Source organism: Lynx canadensis, chromosome B3 (assembly GCF_007474595.2).
Source record: "Lynx canadensis isolate LIC74 chromosome B3, mLynCan4.pri.v2, whole genome shotgun sequence".
NCBI lineage: Eukaryota > Metazoa > Chordata > Mammalia > Carnivora > Felidae > Lynx > Lynx canadensis.
The window spans coordinates 122,615,921-122,636,944 of NC_044308.2; the positions used below are offsets into that span (position 1 = coordinate 122,615,921).

Below are 21,024 nucleotides of genomic sequence, written 5' to 3' on the forward strand. Positions count from 1 at the left end.
TAAGGAAGTCAGGAGAAGGAATTGATGAGTTTGCTTTTATGCAGGTTGATTTTAAGGTTCTGCAGAGAATTTTAATTTTAGATGAATTGTTCTAGCAGACAATTCAGATTTGTGGCCTGGGGCTTTGGAGTGTTTAGGTCTAGAGATAAAAGATGTGTGAATGGGTGAAATTTTCAACTGAGGTAGAGTAGTGAAAATGGGAAAGAAAGCTTTCCTCAGATGCTTTCCTGGACTCTTTTTAAGGAATTTGGAAATGATGCCGATGACAGAGGCAGAAAGTGAGTCATCAAAGAGTTCCCTAGAAAGTGTACAATCAGGAAACCCTGAAAAAGGGAATTTTGCAAAGAGAGTGATTAAAACAAAGAAAGCTGTTCCACAGATATTGAATATTCTGAGGACTGAGGCCTATTTAAAGTTAATTAAAGGAATTCTTAATCTTATTTCAGAATTATTTACTCATGAGTTTAATATGTTTTATCTTAGAAAGCAACTAAATTAAAGCCCAGTATTTTGAATGCCTCAAGACAAGGTAGTAAAAAAGTATTTCCTCTTTCGTCTTTGGTTAAATAAAATTCCTTTTATTGGCTTTCTTTGGAACTGTATTCTCTAGCCACACAGTCAGATGGAATCCAGTGTAGTAGCCAGTGAGATAAAAGCTAAGTGTCTCAATTTATTCCTTTGCTACTTTCAACCTTCTCTGCTGGTTATTAGGTGTGTTAAGCAGATTTAAAGTTACTGGTAGAATTCAAGTTGACAACTTGCTTTTTCTCTGCCCTAGGTCTAAGAACACTGTGATCTCTCTGGATTTTTACCCTTTTCTGTATATTCATAATTTGAATAAGAGTAGGGGAGTCCTAGATAGATCCTAACCATCTTTCAGGTTCCTAGCTTATGATAGATCCTAACCATCTTTTAGGTCCCTAGCCTATAGGGAGGCCAGGGAGGAAGGTACCATTTTTCATGTCTGTCCTCAATTGTGGTAAATTTGGTAAATACAGAAGATACTTGCTGGTAAAATTCATATCAGGCAGGAAAATATTCTCTACCTCTGTGATGAAAGAAAACCTAGACAAAGGCATGGCCAGTAAATGGCCCATTAGAAATGGGGAAGATAGTGACTATGGTAGGGTCAGGGCTATGAAAGTTCTAGGAAAGGTCCTAGGAAAACTCTGGAAGCATAAATCTGATTATGTCCTATTTGCTTTGTTAACAGGTAGAAACAGTTTACTATAACTTTTTTAGTGTAAACACCTCCTTAGGAAGCATTTAATGAAACATCTGATAGTGCTTGCTTCCATGCCAGACCAAAAATTAACTCAAAAGATCCAGGAGCCAGAGGTAAGAGTAGGCATGTTTTTGCGAAGTCTTGGCTTCCTCTCAGGACATCTATTAGATTTTTGGTAGTAGGAAGGCCCCGCAGTTACCATGTGTTCCCTAGGCTCCTTGCCTATTGTCTTGTCCCCTTGATCACTCCAGTTTCGCCTAATTAGATGGTACCAAGCTTTTCAGCTGCTGATTTGGATTCTGAGGAAAGTTGGTAAAAGGAGTGACTACTGATTCAAATATGCAGCAATATGCAAGTGTTTGTTGAGGTTTTGTTTGTGATCATAGGATTCCCCAGATGGGGATGATTTCTTGAGAAATCATAATAGCATCATGGTTAAATAAAGGTTGCTTCTAAACATTTTTATCCAAAGTAAATTGGAATATATGAGCCAACCATAGAGCCTAATGCTTTTGAGAATACATTTGTGAGTCAGATGGACTTGAGTACAAATTCTAGCTCTTCCACTTGAAAGCTTTGCGACTTCTCTTGACTTCTCTAAGTCTCACTTTCCTCATCTATAAAATGAGGTGAGGGGCGCCTGGGTGGCTCAGTCGGTTGGGCGTCTGAGTTTGGCTCAGGTCATGTATTCGCGGTCCGTGAGTTAGAGCCTCGCATCTTGCTCTGTGCTGACAGCTCAGAGCCTGGAGCCTGCTTCCGATTCTGTGTCTCCCTCTCTCTCTGACCCTCCCCTGTTCGTGCTCTGTCTCTCTCTGTCTCAAAAATAAATAAACGTTAAAAAAAATTATAAAAAAAAAATGAGGTGATGATGCTACCTCATAGATTCTAAGTATAAAGCATTTATCACAGTTCTTGGGCATTTAGTATCTATCCTTAATTACTGGCATTAGAGGCAGCAAATCTAGCTATCCTTCCTTATCACTATTAGAGGGAACACTGGACACCTCAGCAGACCTGGCCAGTACAGCCTTCTCAGAGCCTTCAACAAGTCATCAAGCCCTGTCAGCTTTTTTTCTCTGAAATTTTTCTAGAATCTTCACCCACTTTGCCATTTTCACCATCACTGCTCTAGACATGGGCATTATTTTCTCATAAGTGGAATTTTGGTAAATACCCTATATTCAGCTGCCATTTTGCTTTCCATAAAACTAGTTTCTGATTATGTTTTTCTTCTGCTCAGGTTCCGGCTAAGATCTTCAAGTGCTCAGTTTCATATTTAAGACTGATTTGGCATGAACCTATTTTATCGTCTAATCATCTATTTTTCATTTTCTTTATGCCTTTTTCTTCCCTGACACACATATCATCCCTGAGCCAAAAATAATTCTTTTCCTTGTACTTTATGCTTTTGGTCTTATATATGTCATGTGGCTGTGGATTTTTAAGTTGTTTTTCTACTTCTCTTGCTTCCTTTTAATTTATTTTCTTTGTGACTACCAGATTAATCTTTTATACAGTGTCAACCTAACCTTGTCATTCTCCTGCCTGAGTGGTTCCCTGGCACCATTAGGATCAAGTTAAAACTGCTCAGTTGGATGTATGAGGTCTTCTGGGGTCCTTTCCATTGTCCTTCTTTACCACCACTCCCACTAGATGCAATTCAGCCCTACTGATCACTCTCCATTCTATGAATGTCAAGATTTCTCACCCTTGTCTGTCTTTGCCCATGTTATTTCTCATACTTTCTTCTTTATCCTGGCTAAACCCAATCATTTATCTAGTTTCACCTTAGCACTCTGTCCTTTGGAAGGCATTTTCTGATCGCCCCTTCCCCCTCCCCATAGCTTGAATTAGAAGCTCATCCCTGCTTTCTTGGTAATTCAGAATGCTTTTTAAAAAACCTTTCTAATGCAAATTGGTAACTTTTCTGTTTCCCCTTCTAACAGAGGACTTCATTGCCATATCTTTTTCATTTTCGTGTTTCCACAGAGCATGAGTGTATGAATAACTGAATATATGAGTACATGTCTGTTTCCTTTAATAGAGTTAAGTTCTTTGAAGGAAGAAGCAATGTCTCTTTCTTCCTTGTATCCCTCACATTTCCCAGAATGGTCCTTTGCATATAGTAGTTGCTCAATAGATGTTTGATGAATAAATAGCAATATACATATTTGTCTGCCACAGAAAATGATAAATTCTTCAGGGAAGAGATTATGTTGTTAAAATTAGCTTCTAGCCCAATGAATTATGCATAATTCATGTTTTGTTTAATTTTCGTGTGTAAGTTTTGCTTTGATTTGAACTCCAATTATAGTGAGTTGTAAAAGTCAGGTAGCTTCTCTTTATTACATAAGCATATACTTGATAAAACTGTGGAATTGAAAATCTGATAGCTAAGTTTAGCTGGTAATTTAAACTTCAGGGACTGAGTGACAGCCCAGAAGTAGGAGTGGATTACTAGTATTGATGGGCCTAGAGAATTTTCCATTTTTACTTGTATTTTTTCTCTCCAAACCTGAGAAGTCCACTTACAGCAAACCTCAGAGTAGGTAGGTGTTGCCCTGGGGGTGTTATTGTAAGTCACACTCTAACAAGAGCTAGGGAAGGAGCAAAAAGAGGGCATATTAATTTCCTACAGCTGTTGTAACAAATGACAACAAACCTGGTGACTTAAAGCAGCAGAAATCTATTCTGTCACAGTTCTAGAGGTCAGAAGTCCAAAATCAGTTTCACTGGGCTGAAATCAAGGTGTAGGTTTCACTGGGCTGAAATCAAGGTGCTGAAATCAGCAGTGCTCTGCTTCCTCCGGAGGCTCTAGGGGAGAATCTGTCCCTTGCCTCTTTCAGAAGCTGCCAACATCCCTTGACTTGTGGCTGTGTCCTTCCAATCTCTGCCTGCACCTTTCTATTGCCGCCTTCTCTCTGTGTCTGATCTCCCTTTGCCTCCTCCTTATAAAGATCCAGGTGACTGCATTTAGGGACCACCTGGATGGTAGAGGATACTCTCACCTCAGGAGCCTTAATATAATAACATTTGAGAAGACTCTTTTTCCGATAATGAACTACAGGTTCCAGGGATTAGTACATGATATCTTTGGGGAACATTATTCAGCTTTCCACAGAGACAAATGATTTTCCCCTTTGCAGACTCAAAGTGCTTAGACTTCGAGGAACTTGGTTTGCTTACAGACACACCTCATGAGTAAATAGCTTCCAAACTTATGGCCCGTTTAAAAGAAGCCAAGAGCTGCTGTCTGGAAGGGGCTAATTCAGGTCAGTCTAATGCCACTGGACAGGCAGGTATGATAACATTCCCAGCTCTCAGTATGAAAATAAACAATACTTATTGAAGAGCTAATTAAGTAAGTAGAAAAGCTGGTTGGAGTTCTAGGCAGATCAGCAGTGGCAGCCAATTCCTATTATCTGGCTCTGTTTTGGATGGGTTTTGTTTTACTTCTGGGGGAGCAGGTGTGGTCAGCTTGCCTGGCATTCACTCTTCTGTGTCCAGCAGTAGCTCTTGCCAACTGTTTCATCAGGAGGATCACAAAGGACCAAGGTGGTCACCTGGAGGAGGACTGAGGTGGTATTAAGAGAGAGGAACAACTCCAGAGTAGGTCGCATCATGCAAAGTCAGAGAGCAGGGACTTCATCAACTTCAGTAGTAGAGCTTGGGGTGAAGACTCTTCCTGGCTCCTCTATCCCTACTTTATATTTCTTTCCTACAGTCTCAGGAGAGATTACCTATAAAGGTTTGATTTGAAGTTCCAGACTATGTTTTAATCAGTGTGCCTACTTGATTGTGACTTGCTAGCCTAAACCACAGACATGAGAAACTTACTTTTCTAGTGATTCTTTTATAATCCAGATAGCTGGAGAAGTTGGATTAAAGGAAGAACCTTAAACTTTTGTTATATAGAGGCTAGGAGTAATAGTTACTGAGTGTGCAGACCCTCAAGCTAGACTTACCTACATTTTCTTCTGGCTCCACTCATAATAGCTGTGTGACCTAAGGCAGATATTAAAATTACTGATCCATAGTTTCCTCTTCTGTGAAATGAGGATAATAGTAACCTGCCATTACAATGTGCCAGGAACTATTCTAAGCACGTTATATGTACCTAATCTTCTAATTATCACAGCAACCCTATGAGATACGTGCACTTTTATTACCCTCCTTCAAAAGTGAGGAAGTCAAGGTACAGAAAGTTTGAGTAATGTGTCCAGGTAACTCGGTAAGGAAGAGCAAAGCAAGGATTTGAACCCCAGATAGCTTGGCTTCTTCAAATGTGCTCTTAACCATAGTTGATGCTACATCTCATGTCTCAGGTGGCTGTGAGGATAAAATAAGGTGAATGTCCACCCCCACCTGTCCTTGGAAAGTTTTGGGTTACATCTGTTGCTCAGGCCCTATTATTGATAGTGCCCCATTCCACTCTCAAAAGTAATGTCATGTCTTGGTTTAGATATTTGTCATGTGAGGATTAAATAATTATATGTAAACTACCAAGGACAATACCTGGTCCACAAGAAACCCTCCATGAAGGTTAACTGTTGGTATTGTACTACTGCCATCACACCTACAGTCATCCCAAGTCTGAAAGGCTTAGAGCTAGTGGGTTAACTCAGGTTCTGCAAATGCATATGATGGGGGCCGCCATTCCCCATTGTCACACCCATTGTAGACATCGCTTAATGGACACAGCTGGACACAGCACGACAGTTTTACTGCTTCATGCCCCAGGTACCCACTCCTAATTGATCAAACTGGATGTGTAATTAAAATTACATGCCATTCCTAGTTTCATTGAATGTAAGAATGCAAGATCTCAGTGTTTGGAGAATTTGAATTTAAGCTGAACTTTGTGGGTTCTCCACTTACACCAAAACTTCTTTGATTCCTGGAAGTGATAATGAATTTTGGACCTTTTAGACATTCTATATCTCTTTTTTTCCAGTATTCCTCTCTGTCTATTTCTCCATCATTTCTACCTCTAGAAGAATTTTAATTCATAGTCGTTTCCTATTCCCTGTCTATAATTTGGTATCTTATGATAAAATACCATGGAAATAATATAGACATGGACATAATGTAAATGAAGAGGAGTGAGTCATAATAGGAGTTATAATTGAAACCTAAGATCCAAGACTCAGAAAAGCTGTCTTCAAATGTGATTTGTGTAACTGGTAGTGAAATTCATGTCAGGTTGGTTTTGCATGGCATAAGGGACATCTAGTGGTTATTTAGGTCTCTACAGATTTACTAAAGGTAATGTAAAGTTACAGGTTTAAGTATGGAGGCTGAGTACCATCACCTTGAAAGAGAGCCCCAAGAAAAGAAGGGCGCCCTTCTTTGTTGCATGACTATTTTGAAGTTAACAAAGGGTAAAGAAACCTGTTCAGAAAAAAATCAATTTGAGTCCTAGCATTTCTATCTATATTATTGTTAGTTTGAACCCAACTCATTTTCTTTCCTACCAGGTTGGAAATGATTCTGTTATCAGTTACCTGCCAGCCTGGCACATTTTTGCTATCACTTTCCCTACCTCTTCTGCTGATTGCAGAGGGGCTCTTTGGACCACCTTGAAGAGCCATCTGATTAGAGGCTTCATTAGGCTAGAAGCAGAGCAGGTTAGCAGGCCAGGGCAAGAGAATAGTTTGTAATTGCTTCTGACCGGCAGATCTCCTTATTTGCAAGTTGCTTCTCCATCAGGAAGCCATACACCTCTAGTCCATGTGTATTTTGTGTAAATGAATGGGCTTCACATTATAGGAAGTTAAACTGGAAAGCACCTGTGTGAACTTGCCTTCTTAGCCACAGAGAATATTCCTGAACTTGCCTATTGATCTGCACCTCTTGGTCTAATCCGTCACTATCCATGGTTGTGAACTCACTGCTTCTGTCTTCTGGGCTGCATGGAATACTTTCCTCATATGCTCCTATTGTTTCCAGCTAATTGTGTTAGACTTCTTGAAGGTTCTGTTTCATTGAGTCTTTTTATAGTATTTCTCCCTATTCTTCTGCCTTTGGGCTTTTTATATAATCTCTTTCTCCCAAAGCCATTTGGCATTTCTATTGTAACGTATCTTCTTTCAGGGTAGCTGGTGGCAGAATGCTTCATTGTTAGGTATTTATTCGTGCTATTTGACCCTGGATACGGAGAATAAAGGCTCTGAGGTACTGTTTCAAAATATCCATGTGTTTTCTATGACATTCCAAGCTACATTGTCATAAAGAGGTGGGCAGTATTCCCTTAGCATACTCCAGAGCGGGAGGCAGTGTTGGTGCTGAGTTTTGTTATCCTATCTCTTCGAGTATCTTGCTAGAATTTATGATTGATTTTTTTGTTCCTTCTTCTGTTGGTGTTTTGTCAAGATGCATAAACTAGTGACAGATGCTACTCATGGGTACGGAACTTTCTATATTAATAAACTTAAAATGCAAGCACATTTCCTAAGCATGCCCAGTAGTGAAAACCAAATATTTAGTGATTCCATCAAATTCTTTTTAACTGTGATACTGTAGCTTTCTCTCTTCTCATCTTATCACTTATTATCAAGCAGAAGGAATATAGAGGCTTCTTTCTGCAGTATAGTCCTCACTGATTTAGAGGCATCAGGAAATAGTCTTTGGGATTTTCTTGCCTGTCTTCCTTCTCATTCTTTCACATCTTCCCGCAAATATGTACTGACTTTGTGTCAGGCACTGGGAGACTCAGAAAAAAGGTACAGTTTCCTCCACTTGAGCAGCTCCCAATCTACTGGGGAAAACAGATGCAGCACAGCATGATAAATTCCATGACAGCAGTTACAACATGGAGCCCTGGGAGCAGAGAGGAGGAAATCAGATGTAGGTAGGAGTCGAGTGAGTAAGAGTGTTGGAGAAGGCTTCCCAAAAGATTTGGTACGCAAACTATGCCTCAGATGGCAAACGGTTATTCACATAGAAAATCCAGGTAAGGCTTATCCTGGGGAGAATTTACCGGATGAACTGCAGAACTTGACAGTGAGGTGGGGACTAGATCAGGAAAAGTCTATTATGTAATGGGTGAAAGTTTGCATTTGATTCTGAAGTTGATAGAGAATCATTGAAGGGTTTAAGTGGGGAATGACATGTTATCCTCAGGGAAAATAGTGAGATGATTAGAGTCATTTCTAGTCTTTGGAATAAAAATAACAGTAGATTCCTAGCGAATCAGGAAGGCACCTTTTACATTTTGTCACCTTTCCAATCAGACTGTTAAAGGCTTCCTTTCTACTCTAATGGCTCCTTTTTTTTTTCAATTGCATAATGTCTATATTTTTAGAGCTTTTCATAATCAGGTACCACCTACTCATCTGATCTTTGTTCTTCTGCTGTGTGACATGTAACTTTCACTCTAGTCAGGTCGGTGCCCTCATCAAGTATTCTAAGAAGGAAATGTAGGCATTCACTGGGTAGGTCTGTTTAGTACATAAGTAAATACAAGAAGTTTGAGAGTATGTTTTATTTTATTTTTTTTTTTTTTAATTTTTTTTTTTCAACGTTTATTTATTTTTGCGACAGAGACAGAGCATGAACGGGGGAGGGGCAGAGAGAGAGGGAGACACAGAATCGGAAACAGGCTCCAGGCTCTGAGCCATCAGCCCAGAGCCTGACGCGGGGCTCGAACTCACGGACTGCGAGATCGTGACCTGGCTGAAGTCGGACGCTTAACTGACTGCGCCACCCAGGCGCCCCGAGAGTATGTTTTATTGAACCTCTACTGTGTGCCAGGCACTTTGTTACAAACACTGGGCATGCATTGACTACCACATAAGAAACACACAGCCTCTGTGTTTATGAAGCTTACAGTCCAGAGGACCATAACAGTGCTGTTCTTGGAAAGCAGAAGGAAGAGAAAAACGATCTAAATTTCTGATCACTGGCTCTTGCACATTCAGTAATTAGAGTGACAGATATGTCTCACTACAATTCTGATATAAAATATATCCCCCCTCTAAGCATTTTCCAACATTTTCTAAACATGTTAGTGGCAGGGATCACACCTCATGTTCCTTTGTATGCCCTGTGGTCTAGAGCTAAAATAGAGTGGTTATTTAACACATTTACATGGATTTTGTTTCCAATATCTTAGTGTAGCTAGTTAATTTACATTAAGTTGACTTTATGTTAGAGGATAACAAGGATGGAGAATAGGTTCATCTCAAGTTATATTTCTCAGTGACTGGTGGTAACTTCCTAGAGAAGAATTCTGAGACTACAGTCAGGTTGAATGGGAAAGGGGGTAGAATAGAATGACATCAATTAACAATGAATGTCACCTGTGAGGAAGGAAGAGCAGAGACACATACTTGCCAACATGGCTCTTGAACATGGGAGGGTTTGATATCCAGGTGTGGCTAAAAAGGTCATCTGGCGAACTCTTCTAGTTCATCTAGAAACTTTTCCGTCACTATCTATTGACGATGTCTTGCAGAGATCTGGCCCATTACATGCAAGTTCATGTCTTATATCTCTGCCTGGGTTTATTTATGTCAAGTCTGTAGTCTGTCTATGCCAAGTTCTTCCTTCATTAATTTAGTAGAAGCTTAGTACATGCTGTGAGGATGATAAAGCCTGAATCAGCAAATCTTCCCTCTCGCAATAATTTTTTTTCATGGGATACTTGAACATATGGTGGCCTGTTCCTGATCAGCATTTTTAACTGAATAAAGTCCTCAAAAGTTTTCTTCCTTGAATAAAATTGAGACCTTCCCTGTGATTGTGTTAAGGGTTGGAAATCTTTCTCAACTTCTTAGTGTCTCCATCTGTAACCACGCATCAAACCTATATAATTACTTCCATTTCACAAAAAAGCCATCGGACAAATATTTGTCTAATTCTTGATCACAAGTGGTAATGAATTGCATTATTAGCAAGCACCCATGGCTTTTTGACTCGTGAGGGCAGAGTAACCGGCCCACAGCTTTCTCTCTCTCTGGTTGAATTGCCTATATGTCCAGGTGACTGGATGCTGTTTTCAAAATGAGGAAGGGACTGAGGACTTTGGTGATTTAACATCAGTTTGCCTGGATTTTTTTTTTTTCCTGTCACTCCAGCTTGTCTTATGTCCCTTTTATCTTTTCCTGGCCACTTTCTTACAAATGGGACCATGGATTAGAGATTGTATACACTGGTGGTCCCTCATGAGATCCAGCTTGCAACTGTGTTTTCTTTTACCCACAGAGTGTTGGATCACTCAGCATTAAAAAAATTTAATTAACAGTTGACATTCTGCTACTGTCTTAGCAAGTCTGAAACTCAGTTCCCATTTTCTATTTCTTGTGCTTAGTTTTTATCTTTGGTGGATCTTCACCGCTGTTAACAGAATATAAAGCATGAAAATGGTGGCATCCATGGTACGTAGCAATTGGGGCTTTGGGCCTCAGGTTTGATGTCAGCTGCAGCTCAGCAGGCAGAGTTAGTTCACTGACCCCTGTTAGCAAGACCATAGATGCAGATGTGGCCCCGGCCATGCCAAATACTGGCTCTTCTGACTTTGGACGCTCAGAGGACCATCTGCTGTCACATTTGTGTTTGGACTTCACTGTTGGGGTTTGGTCAGTGGTACATTCTGATAGAAAACGTGAATGATAATGAATCCTAAATCTGTGCATGTATATGCTGTGTGTGTGTGTGTGTGTGTGTGTGTGTGTGTGTGTGTGAGAGAGAGAGAGAGAGAGAGAGAGAGAGAGAAAGGGAGAGAGTGGGGGGAGAGAGAGAGAGAGAGGGAGGAAGAGTGAGAGAAATAAGGAATGCCCACCATTTATAATATATATATAAATGCCACATTAGTCAATTACATATATTATGTAGATATTTATTTTTATTTTTACTTTAGCATTAGTTAAATCTAGTCTGTTACTAGTTTGATCCCTGTCTCTTGAGCTGACAGGCACCTTAGAACTTATCCTCAGAGGAAATCTTTTCTACCAGTGGCTTCATGCCAGGCTTTTCTGTCTGTTGATTTAGCTCTGGCTTTTCACAGAAAAATGACAACATTAATAGTGATAACTACCATTTGTTGAGTGCTTATGAAGTTCCAGGAACTGTGTCAAGTATTTCTATATACAATGATATCTTATTTGTTTTTGTTTTTGTTTTTTTAACAATACTGTGAAGTGAGACGTGTTATCCGCATTTCTACAGTGAAAGACTCTGAGGTAGAGACATATTAATGATTTTATCCAAGGTCCCATAGCCGCCATGGATGGATCAGGACTCAACCCTGGCCGGAGAGATTGCGAAACCCATGATATGAACCACTGCGTTGCCACTTGAGTCCAACGTACAATTTAATGCAGACATGAGCATTTATTAAGCACCTGTACCACCAGGTGCTATTTGCAATTTTAAAAGGTGTGGTGCATATTTTTTTGCTGATAGGTGTTTGAGGTCTGTTGAAGAGATAAGACCTGTGCTTATTTAAGGATTATGAGGTTGCGTGTTTTGAGTGACAAGTGAGTGGAGCAGTCAGTTCATAGGAGAGGAATTCACAGCAGACCAGAGATATCAGTTGCCTGAAGGACAGAGGGGAAGTAGGGTAGAGAAGGTAGGATGTGGCAACCCCGGGAGCAAGATTCTTTCACAGTGCTGCTTCTTTATGTTTTTACCCTGAGTAGGAATGTTACCCAGTAATAAGATTAGCCTGAACGTTTATCTGGAAGCAGCACTATCCTGGAAGCCGTAGAGAAAAAGCTCATTTTATTATTATCTATTGTCAGTGGATTAAATGCAGTGGGGGGATAAATACATCTTTGTCTTTTGCTTGCCCTATGTACACTGCTCCACACATAGGTATAAAGTTGAAAGGCTTTACTGGGATGTGCAATCAACACTGTTCCATATCAAGGCACCCTGACACTGGCTTCTCACCGTTCTGTTTTGTTTAGTCTAGACACTTCAGAGAATGTCCCCTAGCATCTTGAATTTCAGACATCATCCACTGACCTGGATCAGAGCAGTGGTGCTCAGGCATCAAGTCATGGACCTATAAATGATGGTCTGATAAGCTGACCTAGTGGTTTTTATTGAAATTGTCCTACATATAGACCCACAGAGGATTGAAGATGCTTTTTAAACACAAGAGAACAAAGGCCAGGTGATACTCTCCTATTCCTGCACAGGATAAAAAGTACCAAAAGGCCATCTGGGCACTGCAGGGCACATGCCCACATCCCCTCATTCCTTCTAGTTTCCTTGCTGGAGTGCAGAGGGCTGTGGCATATACAGCAGAGGACATGAAAGCATGTTCTCAGGAAGCTGAGAATAGAGTGGCCTAGGAAAAGATGCAAGAGAGAGAAGTACATCTGTGAGCTGGGACTGTCTCTACTCCTTAGATTTATTCTCATGGACCTGCCATATAACTCAAGTGCCATGGAAGAGTTTAATGTAAAAGGCACATCGTGTAAGTTTGAAGAGTTACTCATTTTCCAATCAGGGCAGGTGGTTTGGGCAATAGGAAAGCAGCCACATCACTAGTAGCCAGTATGAGGATTCTGAGTTTATCAAATGACAGGATCAGCAGGATCAGAGCAGCCAGAGAGGACCTGGAGTGGGTTTATATATATATATATAAAATATATGTGTGTGTGTGTGTGTGTGTATATATATATATCCATGTATGTGTGTATATATATATATATCCATATCCATATCCATATCCATCCTGGTGAAAGGATGCCAGGAGAGGAGAGAAAAGCATGGTAGCCTGGAAAACGTGGTGAGCAAAGATGCAGAAGCCTTCACACTTGAGCTCAGACAGAGGCCTCTGAAGTGACTCCTGAGTGGGGAAGGGTGGGATCTACCAGGGGTGAAGGGCTTTGCACTTCTGGGTGGAGTTGAGTGTGGTTTTGTGATTGATGAAGGGGTTTTTGCTTTATGGGTAAGTATGGGCCACAGGAGAGCCTAGAAACTGCCACTCCTAGAGCATTGTCCCATCTTGTGCAGTCAAAGAGATCTGGGTTCGAGTTCCAGTTACGCCCTCTAATGCTGCCTATTTCACTTGCTTATTGTCTGATGCATAGCAGATGCTCACAAGATGCAAACTGTTTTTGTTACATTGTTCCTGCTTTCATGTCTTGCCTTACTCCTGATACTGCTCCTTTGTGCTTTTGTAGCAGAGATTGTGGAGGCATAGAAGTACAGCTTTTCTGAGAGAGTGTGTCTCAACTCTGAGACTCTGTCCTCAACTATTTTACTGTCTGGCCTCCCAGGCATGAGCTGCATTGTGGTCTACATGGCCATCTTTACAAACCCACGTGTGGGGTAGTCAGACCAGCTTGTCATTCTTTGTGACTCTGTCTCTCTTTGGCTGTGTCACATCTTCCCTCATGGGGAACCACTTCCACTTGTCTTTAATTGCTCTTCGTTGGGGCAGCTTGTCAGCTAAGGCTGCTCTCTGTCACTCGATCCCACATTTCTTCCTAGTTTAGTCATCAGTTGGGGTCTTTCCTTTAGCTGCAAGTCTGGTTTCACAGAGAACACTGTACCAGATACTAATTTGCCTTGTAAGGGGGTCCAGCAGGGTTTCTTACCTCCACGCCCTACCCGAGGCACTGGTACATTTTTGTGTGGCTGTGGCCCCGGCCATGGTCCTATACCAGGCAGGTAGGGAAGGCGAGGATGTCAGCCATGGAGCTTCTCAGTTGAGTACCACAAGGCTACAAGACCCCTGTCCTCCTGTCCCTTTCTTCTCAGCAGAACTTCAGTTCAGGCCCCTGTCAGTTTCTAACAATACCCCAACACCACTGGAGACCAGGGTATACTATTATTTCTTCCTAGGTTTATCCACTAGTTTAGAATTTTCTGTATTGTACCATGTATAACATCCCCCTCAATCCTGATAACAGCCTTGGAAGGGAAAGGGGAGCCATTCCTAGAATAGGTTTTGAGGTTCCTGCCTTTGGAAATGGGACTCAGAGAGGTTATCCAGCTGTCTGTGAGAAAGGTGAGGCAACTCCATATAAATAGACAAATAATTTCCAGGCCATGGAGTAGGTAGAGAGCTTACCTTCAGAGCTTTTGAGAGAAGTCTTGTTATCATTGGCCAGTTTGTGGCCCTGATTCTCCTGTCTGTCTCTCTGGAAACCTGGATTCTAGTTATTCACCTTGGGTCTTAGTCTCAGCTGTGTAACTTTCCCAGAGAAGAGCCCCTCTTCATGGTACCCTGCATCCCTTTAAAAGGCTTTTTTCTTTTTTCTCTTCTGCCTCCTGTAGGAGTGCCTGAGTTCCTTTTCCATTTATTATTCAATGGAAGCAAGCCTCAGTCTCCCCCTCTCCCCTCCATCCCAGGATGAGCTGTTGTTATATATTAACAATTAATCTTAACAAGGAGCTGTAGTCATAGGCATTTACTCCAATGCAGAGAAAGCCAAAGTTTGTTTATGACAGATATCACATGCCCAGGCGCAATAGGTGGGGTTAGAAAGGAGAAGCTGCCAGTCATTAAACTTTGTTTCTTTTTCTGGTTCACTCCAGTCATTGATAGCCTAAGAATCTTGCAGTGTTTCCCCTGTTCACATGGTCAGTGCCGTAGTGCTAAGATGAGAAATTCAGCTTTTGAATTAGGAAGCTGAATGTGCATGATTTTCCATGTAATGGTAAAGATGAGCTTCACAGGTGCTGCTAGTGGGACCTCACTCTGAGTGTCCACGGTGGCCAAACACATGGATGTGAGAGCCCAACTCCCTGGGTTCAAGTCCTGGTCTGCCAGTTACCAGCTATTGTGACTGTGAACTGGTTCCTTAACTACTTTCCACATCTGTTGCCATCTGTAAAAAGAGGGGAATGATGGTAGGTATCTCAAATGGGTGTTACTGGGATCTAATGGGATGGTAGGCTTTAGCTCCTCACATAGTATCTGGCAGTAGGTGCTCAGTAAATATTAGTACCATTGTTATTTGCAGTGTTATTGACTATGGCTATGTTCATTGTCAAGGTCATATAGTATGTGAGGCATTTTCAATTCTTTGTCATTAGTTATATATTAAAAGGGAAACAGTTCTGGTGTTAGAGATTAAATGATGTACTGGGATGACCCATCTAATTACCTTTTCATCACTGAGATAAATCGTAAGACTTATTCTAGTACTTAAGTCCATTTTTTACTGAAAATGAAGATGATGTTACAACCTTTTTTAGACTGTGGAAAGGATGAAATTTGATTTACAGCTACAACAACTACCACCAAAGTACCTGAGATTTTTATGTTCCTACTCTGTGCCATTCTAAGTGCTTTACATGTATGTACTGACTCATTTCATCCTTGAAAAATAATTTACCCCTGTATTCCCATTTTCAGAGGAGAAAAGAGACCCAGGTAAGTTCAACAACTTTGCCAAGGTCACACAGCTTGTAGGTAGTAGATGTAGGACTTTAGCCTAAATCCGGATCCTGACTTAGAATTTGAATAGGATAATGTAAAGGACATAGCAACGTGATTGCCATAATCAATACTGCAATGTTAGCCCCTTTCCCTTTAATTCTTTTTCTTGTTTATTGGGTAAATGTGATGTTACTTAGAGATCACAGGACCAAGACCCATCCCAGGGTACTGCAATCAAAATTCAGTTCCAGTAACAACAACACCTCTTTGAAATTCTAATTTTGGGAAATAGCATTAATCCCTGCTTTTACGTGGATTACACCAGATTTTTAAAGTCATAATAGTTTTTTTTTTGAATATTGTAGGGTGTTTCATTCTCCCACCATTGTGTGTATAGAGGGTGTACAAAATGTGCACAAAACACAGATTTCATTCCCCACCAACTCTTAACACATCTCCATGGTGGAAAAAAAATGAAATGATGCAATACGGTACAGTGAAAAGTCAGTCTCTCTCCATTCCTGAATATTAATCTGACAGATCCACTCACCAGTGACAATTTTATAATTTTCTGTGTTTCTTTCCAAAGATGTTTTATGCATTTATGAGTGCATAATAGTTTTTATATTGAACACACACACACTTAACACAATGATAGTGCGCATATATATGTGCATATCCATATGCATAAACACATATCAAAAACACACACTCTTAACACAATACTGTAGAACACACTCTTTTATGCTCCTTGCTAATTTCACTTAACAATATTTCTTGGAGAGCATCATGTCAAAACCAGAGCACTGCCTTGATTTTTGTTTATTATTATTAATTTTTTTTTATTTTTGAGAAAGAGAGGAGGGGAAAAGGCAGAAGGAGAGAGAGAATCGGTGCAAGGCTCGCCCATGACCATGAGATAATGACCTGAGCCAAGATCAAGAGTCGGACACTTAACTGACTGAGCCACCCAAGAGGTCCCAGAGAACTACCTTGTTTTTAAGGACTGCATAATTGTCCATCATCAGGATGTGCCAATCTGTTGTTATTGATGGCCATTCAGGTTGTTTCTGGTCTTTTACTACACTTCAGCAAATATCTTTGTATTTAAGTATTAGTATTTGTGCAACTCATACTCTATTGATTTCTACTTGCAAGCTTATATCATATAACTTTCTGATATCACAAAAAATTGACCAGAAGGAGACAACACAAAAGTAATAAAATGGAAATGTGGGGGCTTATTCAAGGCTTATGTGTATCCCAGAAGTCTCTTCAGTTGCTTTTTCACATGCTGTATCTCATGTTTCTCATATTGTTTGAGACGTATTGTATCCTGAAGTCTTTTCTTGGGCCTTTTACCCAGGTGCCCAGTGAACAGTGGATGGTAACTGTTTGCAAGATTGATTCATATGGCACTTGTTTGGCTTTTGACAGGTTGTTTATAAGAATAATGACATCCGTCTGGAGCTGTCTCGCCTGGCCCGGATTGGGGACACCAAGATGAAGATCTATGGGGAAGTTGTATTCAAGTGTGAGAATGTGGCCACACTGGACCCCATCAACTTCGAGACCCCAGAGGCGTACATCAGTTTGCCCAAGTGGAACACCAAACGCATGGGTTCTATCTCCTTTGACTTCCGCACCACCGAGCCCAACGGCCTGATCCTCTTCACTCACGGCAAGCCCCAAGAGAGGAAGGATGCTCGGAGCCAGAAGAACACCAAGGTGGACTTCTTTGCTGTGGAACTCCTCGATGGCAACCTCTACCTGCTGCTTGACATGGGCTCAGGCACCATCAAAGTGAAGGCCACTCAGAAGAAAGCCAACGATGGGGAATGGTACCATGTGGACATTCAGCGAGATGGCAGATCAGGTAGGAGAAGGTGGGATTGTGACTCGGAAAAGAGGAAAACTGCAGCATCTTAGTCTGTTTCATGGCTTTGTATTTTTCGTATTTTACAATTTTTATTTTATGTTTGTGCTTGCATGCATGTTGACTCTTGCTGTTCTCTTTAATGGTTGTTGTAAGATTATGTTTCTGAACAAGTTATCTGTCTCGTCCCTTCCTCTCTCCCTTGTCACTCACCACACAGCTGTCTCTGTGAGAGCTTCAAGACCCTGGAGCCAAGGATGATTTTACAAGTAGCATTTCCACTGCTACCAAAGAGACTGTCATGTCACTGGTGTGATGTTTTTTTTTCCTCCTCCTTTTCTTCTTCTCCTTTTTCTCATCACCATGGAAACCGATTGTGACATCACAGATGCTGCATTATGTGATTACTCTGTAGGATAAGCCTCACTGTGTGAGAGTTTATGCAACGATACACCCTTCAATAATTGGCAAGAGTCATGTTGCAGGGAGAAATTAAGACAAGAAAGGAAAAAGCAAATTGATTTTTCCTGAAGTCATGTTCAATTTAAACCCTTCCTTTGGTGTGAGAGCCTATATTTCACTCTTTGCTCAGACCTCACTAACTCTCCCTTCCTCTTCATAACCTTTTACATTTGGTTTAAATGGCTTTGTTTGTTTCTGCAGCCGCAGATCAAACAAGCTAGCCCCAGGCAGTACATAGCTACTGTGGAATTGTAACAAAGAGAGGGAGGGAAAACACACACACACACACACACACACACACACACACACGCATATAGAGAGTCTGGAGCTTTTGAATGCCTGAACAGTTTGCATAGCTTTCTATGGACCATGTGGCAATGAAGGTCACATTCTGTGCCACCAGAAAGGACATTTCACCCGGAGTGGTAACTAGAGCATTTGGATTTCACACTTATTTCCTGATTCTCCATTTAGAGAATTATACTCAGGAAGGGTCTTGGCTATATTTGCTGTATTTTTAAGGATTCTCCCTCCTTGTAAACACAGAAAGTCTTTCATCTGGGAATTTTTTTGTAGGCACACTTGGCCAATAATAGAAAACAATAGATTCCCTCAAAAGGCTGCAGCCAGGAATGAGCTTTTCTGTATAATTCCCTAGCCAGAGAGATGACAGAGATGAGCAATATTACCCTTAGGAGGAGCTGGATGGGTTCCGTTCAGAGGGCAGACGGGTGGCAGATTGCAGCCCTGGATGGTTTAGTGCCCAGCAGGATGCTTTATTGATTGTCTAAAATCTAATCAGAACCAAGAGGCTTCAAATTAAATGTGCTTGTTGAGTAAGAATGAACAGTTTGTGCTTTTTTAACAGAAAAAGACACAAAAAAACTAATTTCTCTGGAGGGAAGATCTTTTTCTCTCTCTTTCTAAATTTATCCATAAAACATCAGCAGGGGCAGAGCAAAAAAACTATCCTAAAATTATAAGGGAGGGGTGCCTGGGTGGCTCAGTCGGTTGAGCATCCGACTTGGTTTTGGCTGGTGTCGTGATCTCATGGTTTTGTGAGTCCGAGCCCTGTGTTGGGCTCCATGCCGACAGTGCGGAGCCTGCTTGGCATTCTCTGTCTCCCTCTCTTTCTGCTCCTGCCCCCACTCATGCTGTCTGTCTGTCTGTCTGTCTCTCAAAAGAAATAAATAAATAAACTTAAAAAAAATTAAAATTATAAGGGAAGCACTTCTCTTGGTTTCAGGACTATGTGTTCTGGGTCTCTGGAGTTCTATGGTTGATGGGTGTCATGATTGGTTAATCTAGACCTGACGTAGCTTAAAGGTTACTTATCTGTGTCACAGGCAGGTGAGAACACCTAAGCTTGCCATATGTTTACTTCTGTTTATTCCCAGCACTAATTGCTTTTCCAGTGATGTAGTTATTTTGTTAGATCCATCAGTGGACCTATCTGACAAATATATCTGGATTTCAGAAGCCTTGAATTTCTTTTCTGGGAGCCATAGAATTGGCCAATACTGATAAATTTGATCAAAGCCTATAATAGTTTACTGAGTAAACAAATAATTGTCCCATGAAAGCAGCATAACATAAAATTTTAATATGATCTATTAAACTTCATTTTTTCATGAGAGTGTTTTCTGGTATGTTTTTAGTTATGAACCTGTTCCAAAATGAATAGTTATGAAAACATCTGTATTTGCGAGTGTGGTGCCTCCTTCCCTGTTCATCCCGAAGAATGACATGGGAAAAGTATTATGATCACTCCTCAGTTAGGAGACTGATTCTTGGAACTGAATTATGTGCATTCAAAACAGTTGTGGTCACCCACTCAGAGGACGGATTTTCCTCAGGATGTATTTATGGCTCCAGCATTTAAATTGGGTCTGATGCTGTCCTTGTTTATCAATAACTGTTCCTCCAGGTTCAGGATCAAGCAGCTCTGTGGGCTTGTGGAGGGTAGAGAAAGCAAGTAGCTCAAGAGAATAGGAGATGCAAACCTCAACTTCCTCATTTGTGAAAGAGCGTACATATTAACTCCTACCTTGCTGGACTGTTGTGAGGATCAAGTCCAGAAAAGCACATGCAGTACTTAAAATGGTGGCCAGGACGTAATTATTGTTCCATAGGTTTCTAAAAGATTAAAAACAAACAAACAAAACCCAGAAACACAAATCCGATTTTTCCAGGAGAAAACTTCTAGGATGGAGTAGAGGAAGTTGCTGTTGGTGTAACCCACCCAGAGGCCTATTATGCTGGCTTTGTAGCCTGGAGTGTCCTTCTCATTCTTGATCTTATTTGATCTTTTCGGCCCTTCAGACTCTCCCCTTGGTAGCCCAGGGGATTGAGACTCAGACAGAAGTGAAGGCTAGCTGATGGATGGCCGGCCTACTTATCCTGGTACCAATAAAGCACTTTAAGAATACTAAAGTTTTTACAATTTCTGGCATGTTTAGATATCACCTTGATTGTATAGTTTAGGAAACTGGGCTGTAAAGTGGCTCAGGGACTGGCTGGGGGAGCAGAATGCCAGGTCCAAGTTCCCAGGCCAGGCTGTATGTATGTACATTCTACAGTCACGTTGATGGATCCCCGACCCTCCTGCTACTGTGTTTGGTCTGCCTCTCTGATTTCATCTCCCGCTCACCCCTTGTGCCCTTCAACCCTAGCCGTACTCTGGCTTACCCCATGGCCTTTGCAGGTACCATTTCCCCTGCCTGGCATATTCTTCCCCTAGACTTGGTAAGGTTGGGTCCATTTCAATATTGTAGTTTCAGCATACCTATCACCTGCCAGAGAGGCCTTCGCTGACAATACGTTTTATTTTTTTTTAATCTAAAAAAGTTTTTTAATGTTTGTTTATTTTTGACAGAGGCAGAGCATGAGCGGGGGAGGGTCAGAGAGAGGGAGACACAGAATCCGAAACAGGCTCCAGGCTTTGAGCTGTCAGCACAGAGCCCAATGCGGGGCTCGAACTCACAGACTGCGAGATCATGACCTGAGCCAAAGTCGGACGTTCACCCGACTGAGCCACCCAGGCACCCCGCTCACAATACGTTTTAAATTAGACCCCATAGGCTGCTACCCCAGTGCCCACTTTGCTCTCCTCCTAGT

The 21,024-nt window shown here is 41.2% G+C and overlaps 1 protein-coding gene across 6 annotated transcripts in view; it reads left to right on the top strand.

Annotated features, from left to right (window-relative positions):
* The window catches only part of NRXN3 (neurexin 3), a 1,124,854-nt gene that overhangs the window by 46,191 nt on the left and 1,057,639 nt on the right, over nt 1-21,024 (top strand). For all 6 annotated transcript variants that reach the window (XM_032593428.1, XM_030319691.1, XM_030319688.1 and 3 more), the window contains one exon: nt 17,007-17,445. In XM_032593428.1, coding sequence (XP_032449319.1) covers nt 17,007-17,445 — 439 coding nt within the window. The remainder of the gene's footprint in view (nt 1-17,006; nt 17,446-21,024) is intronic.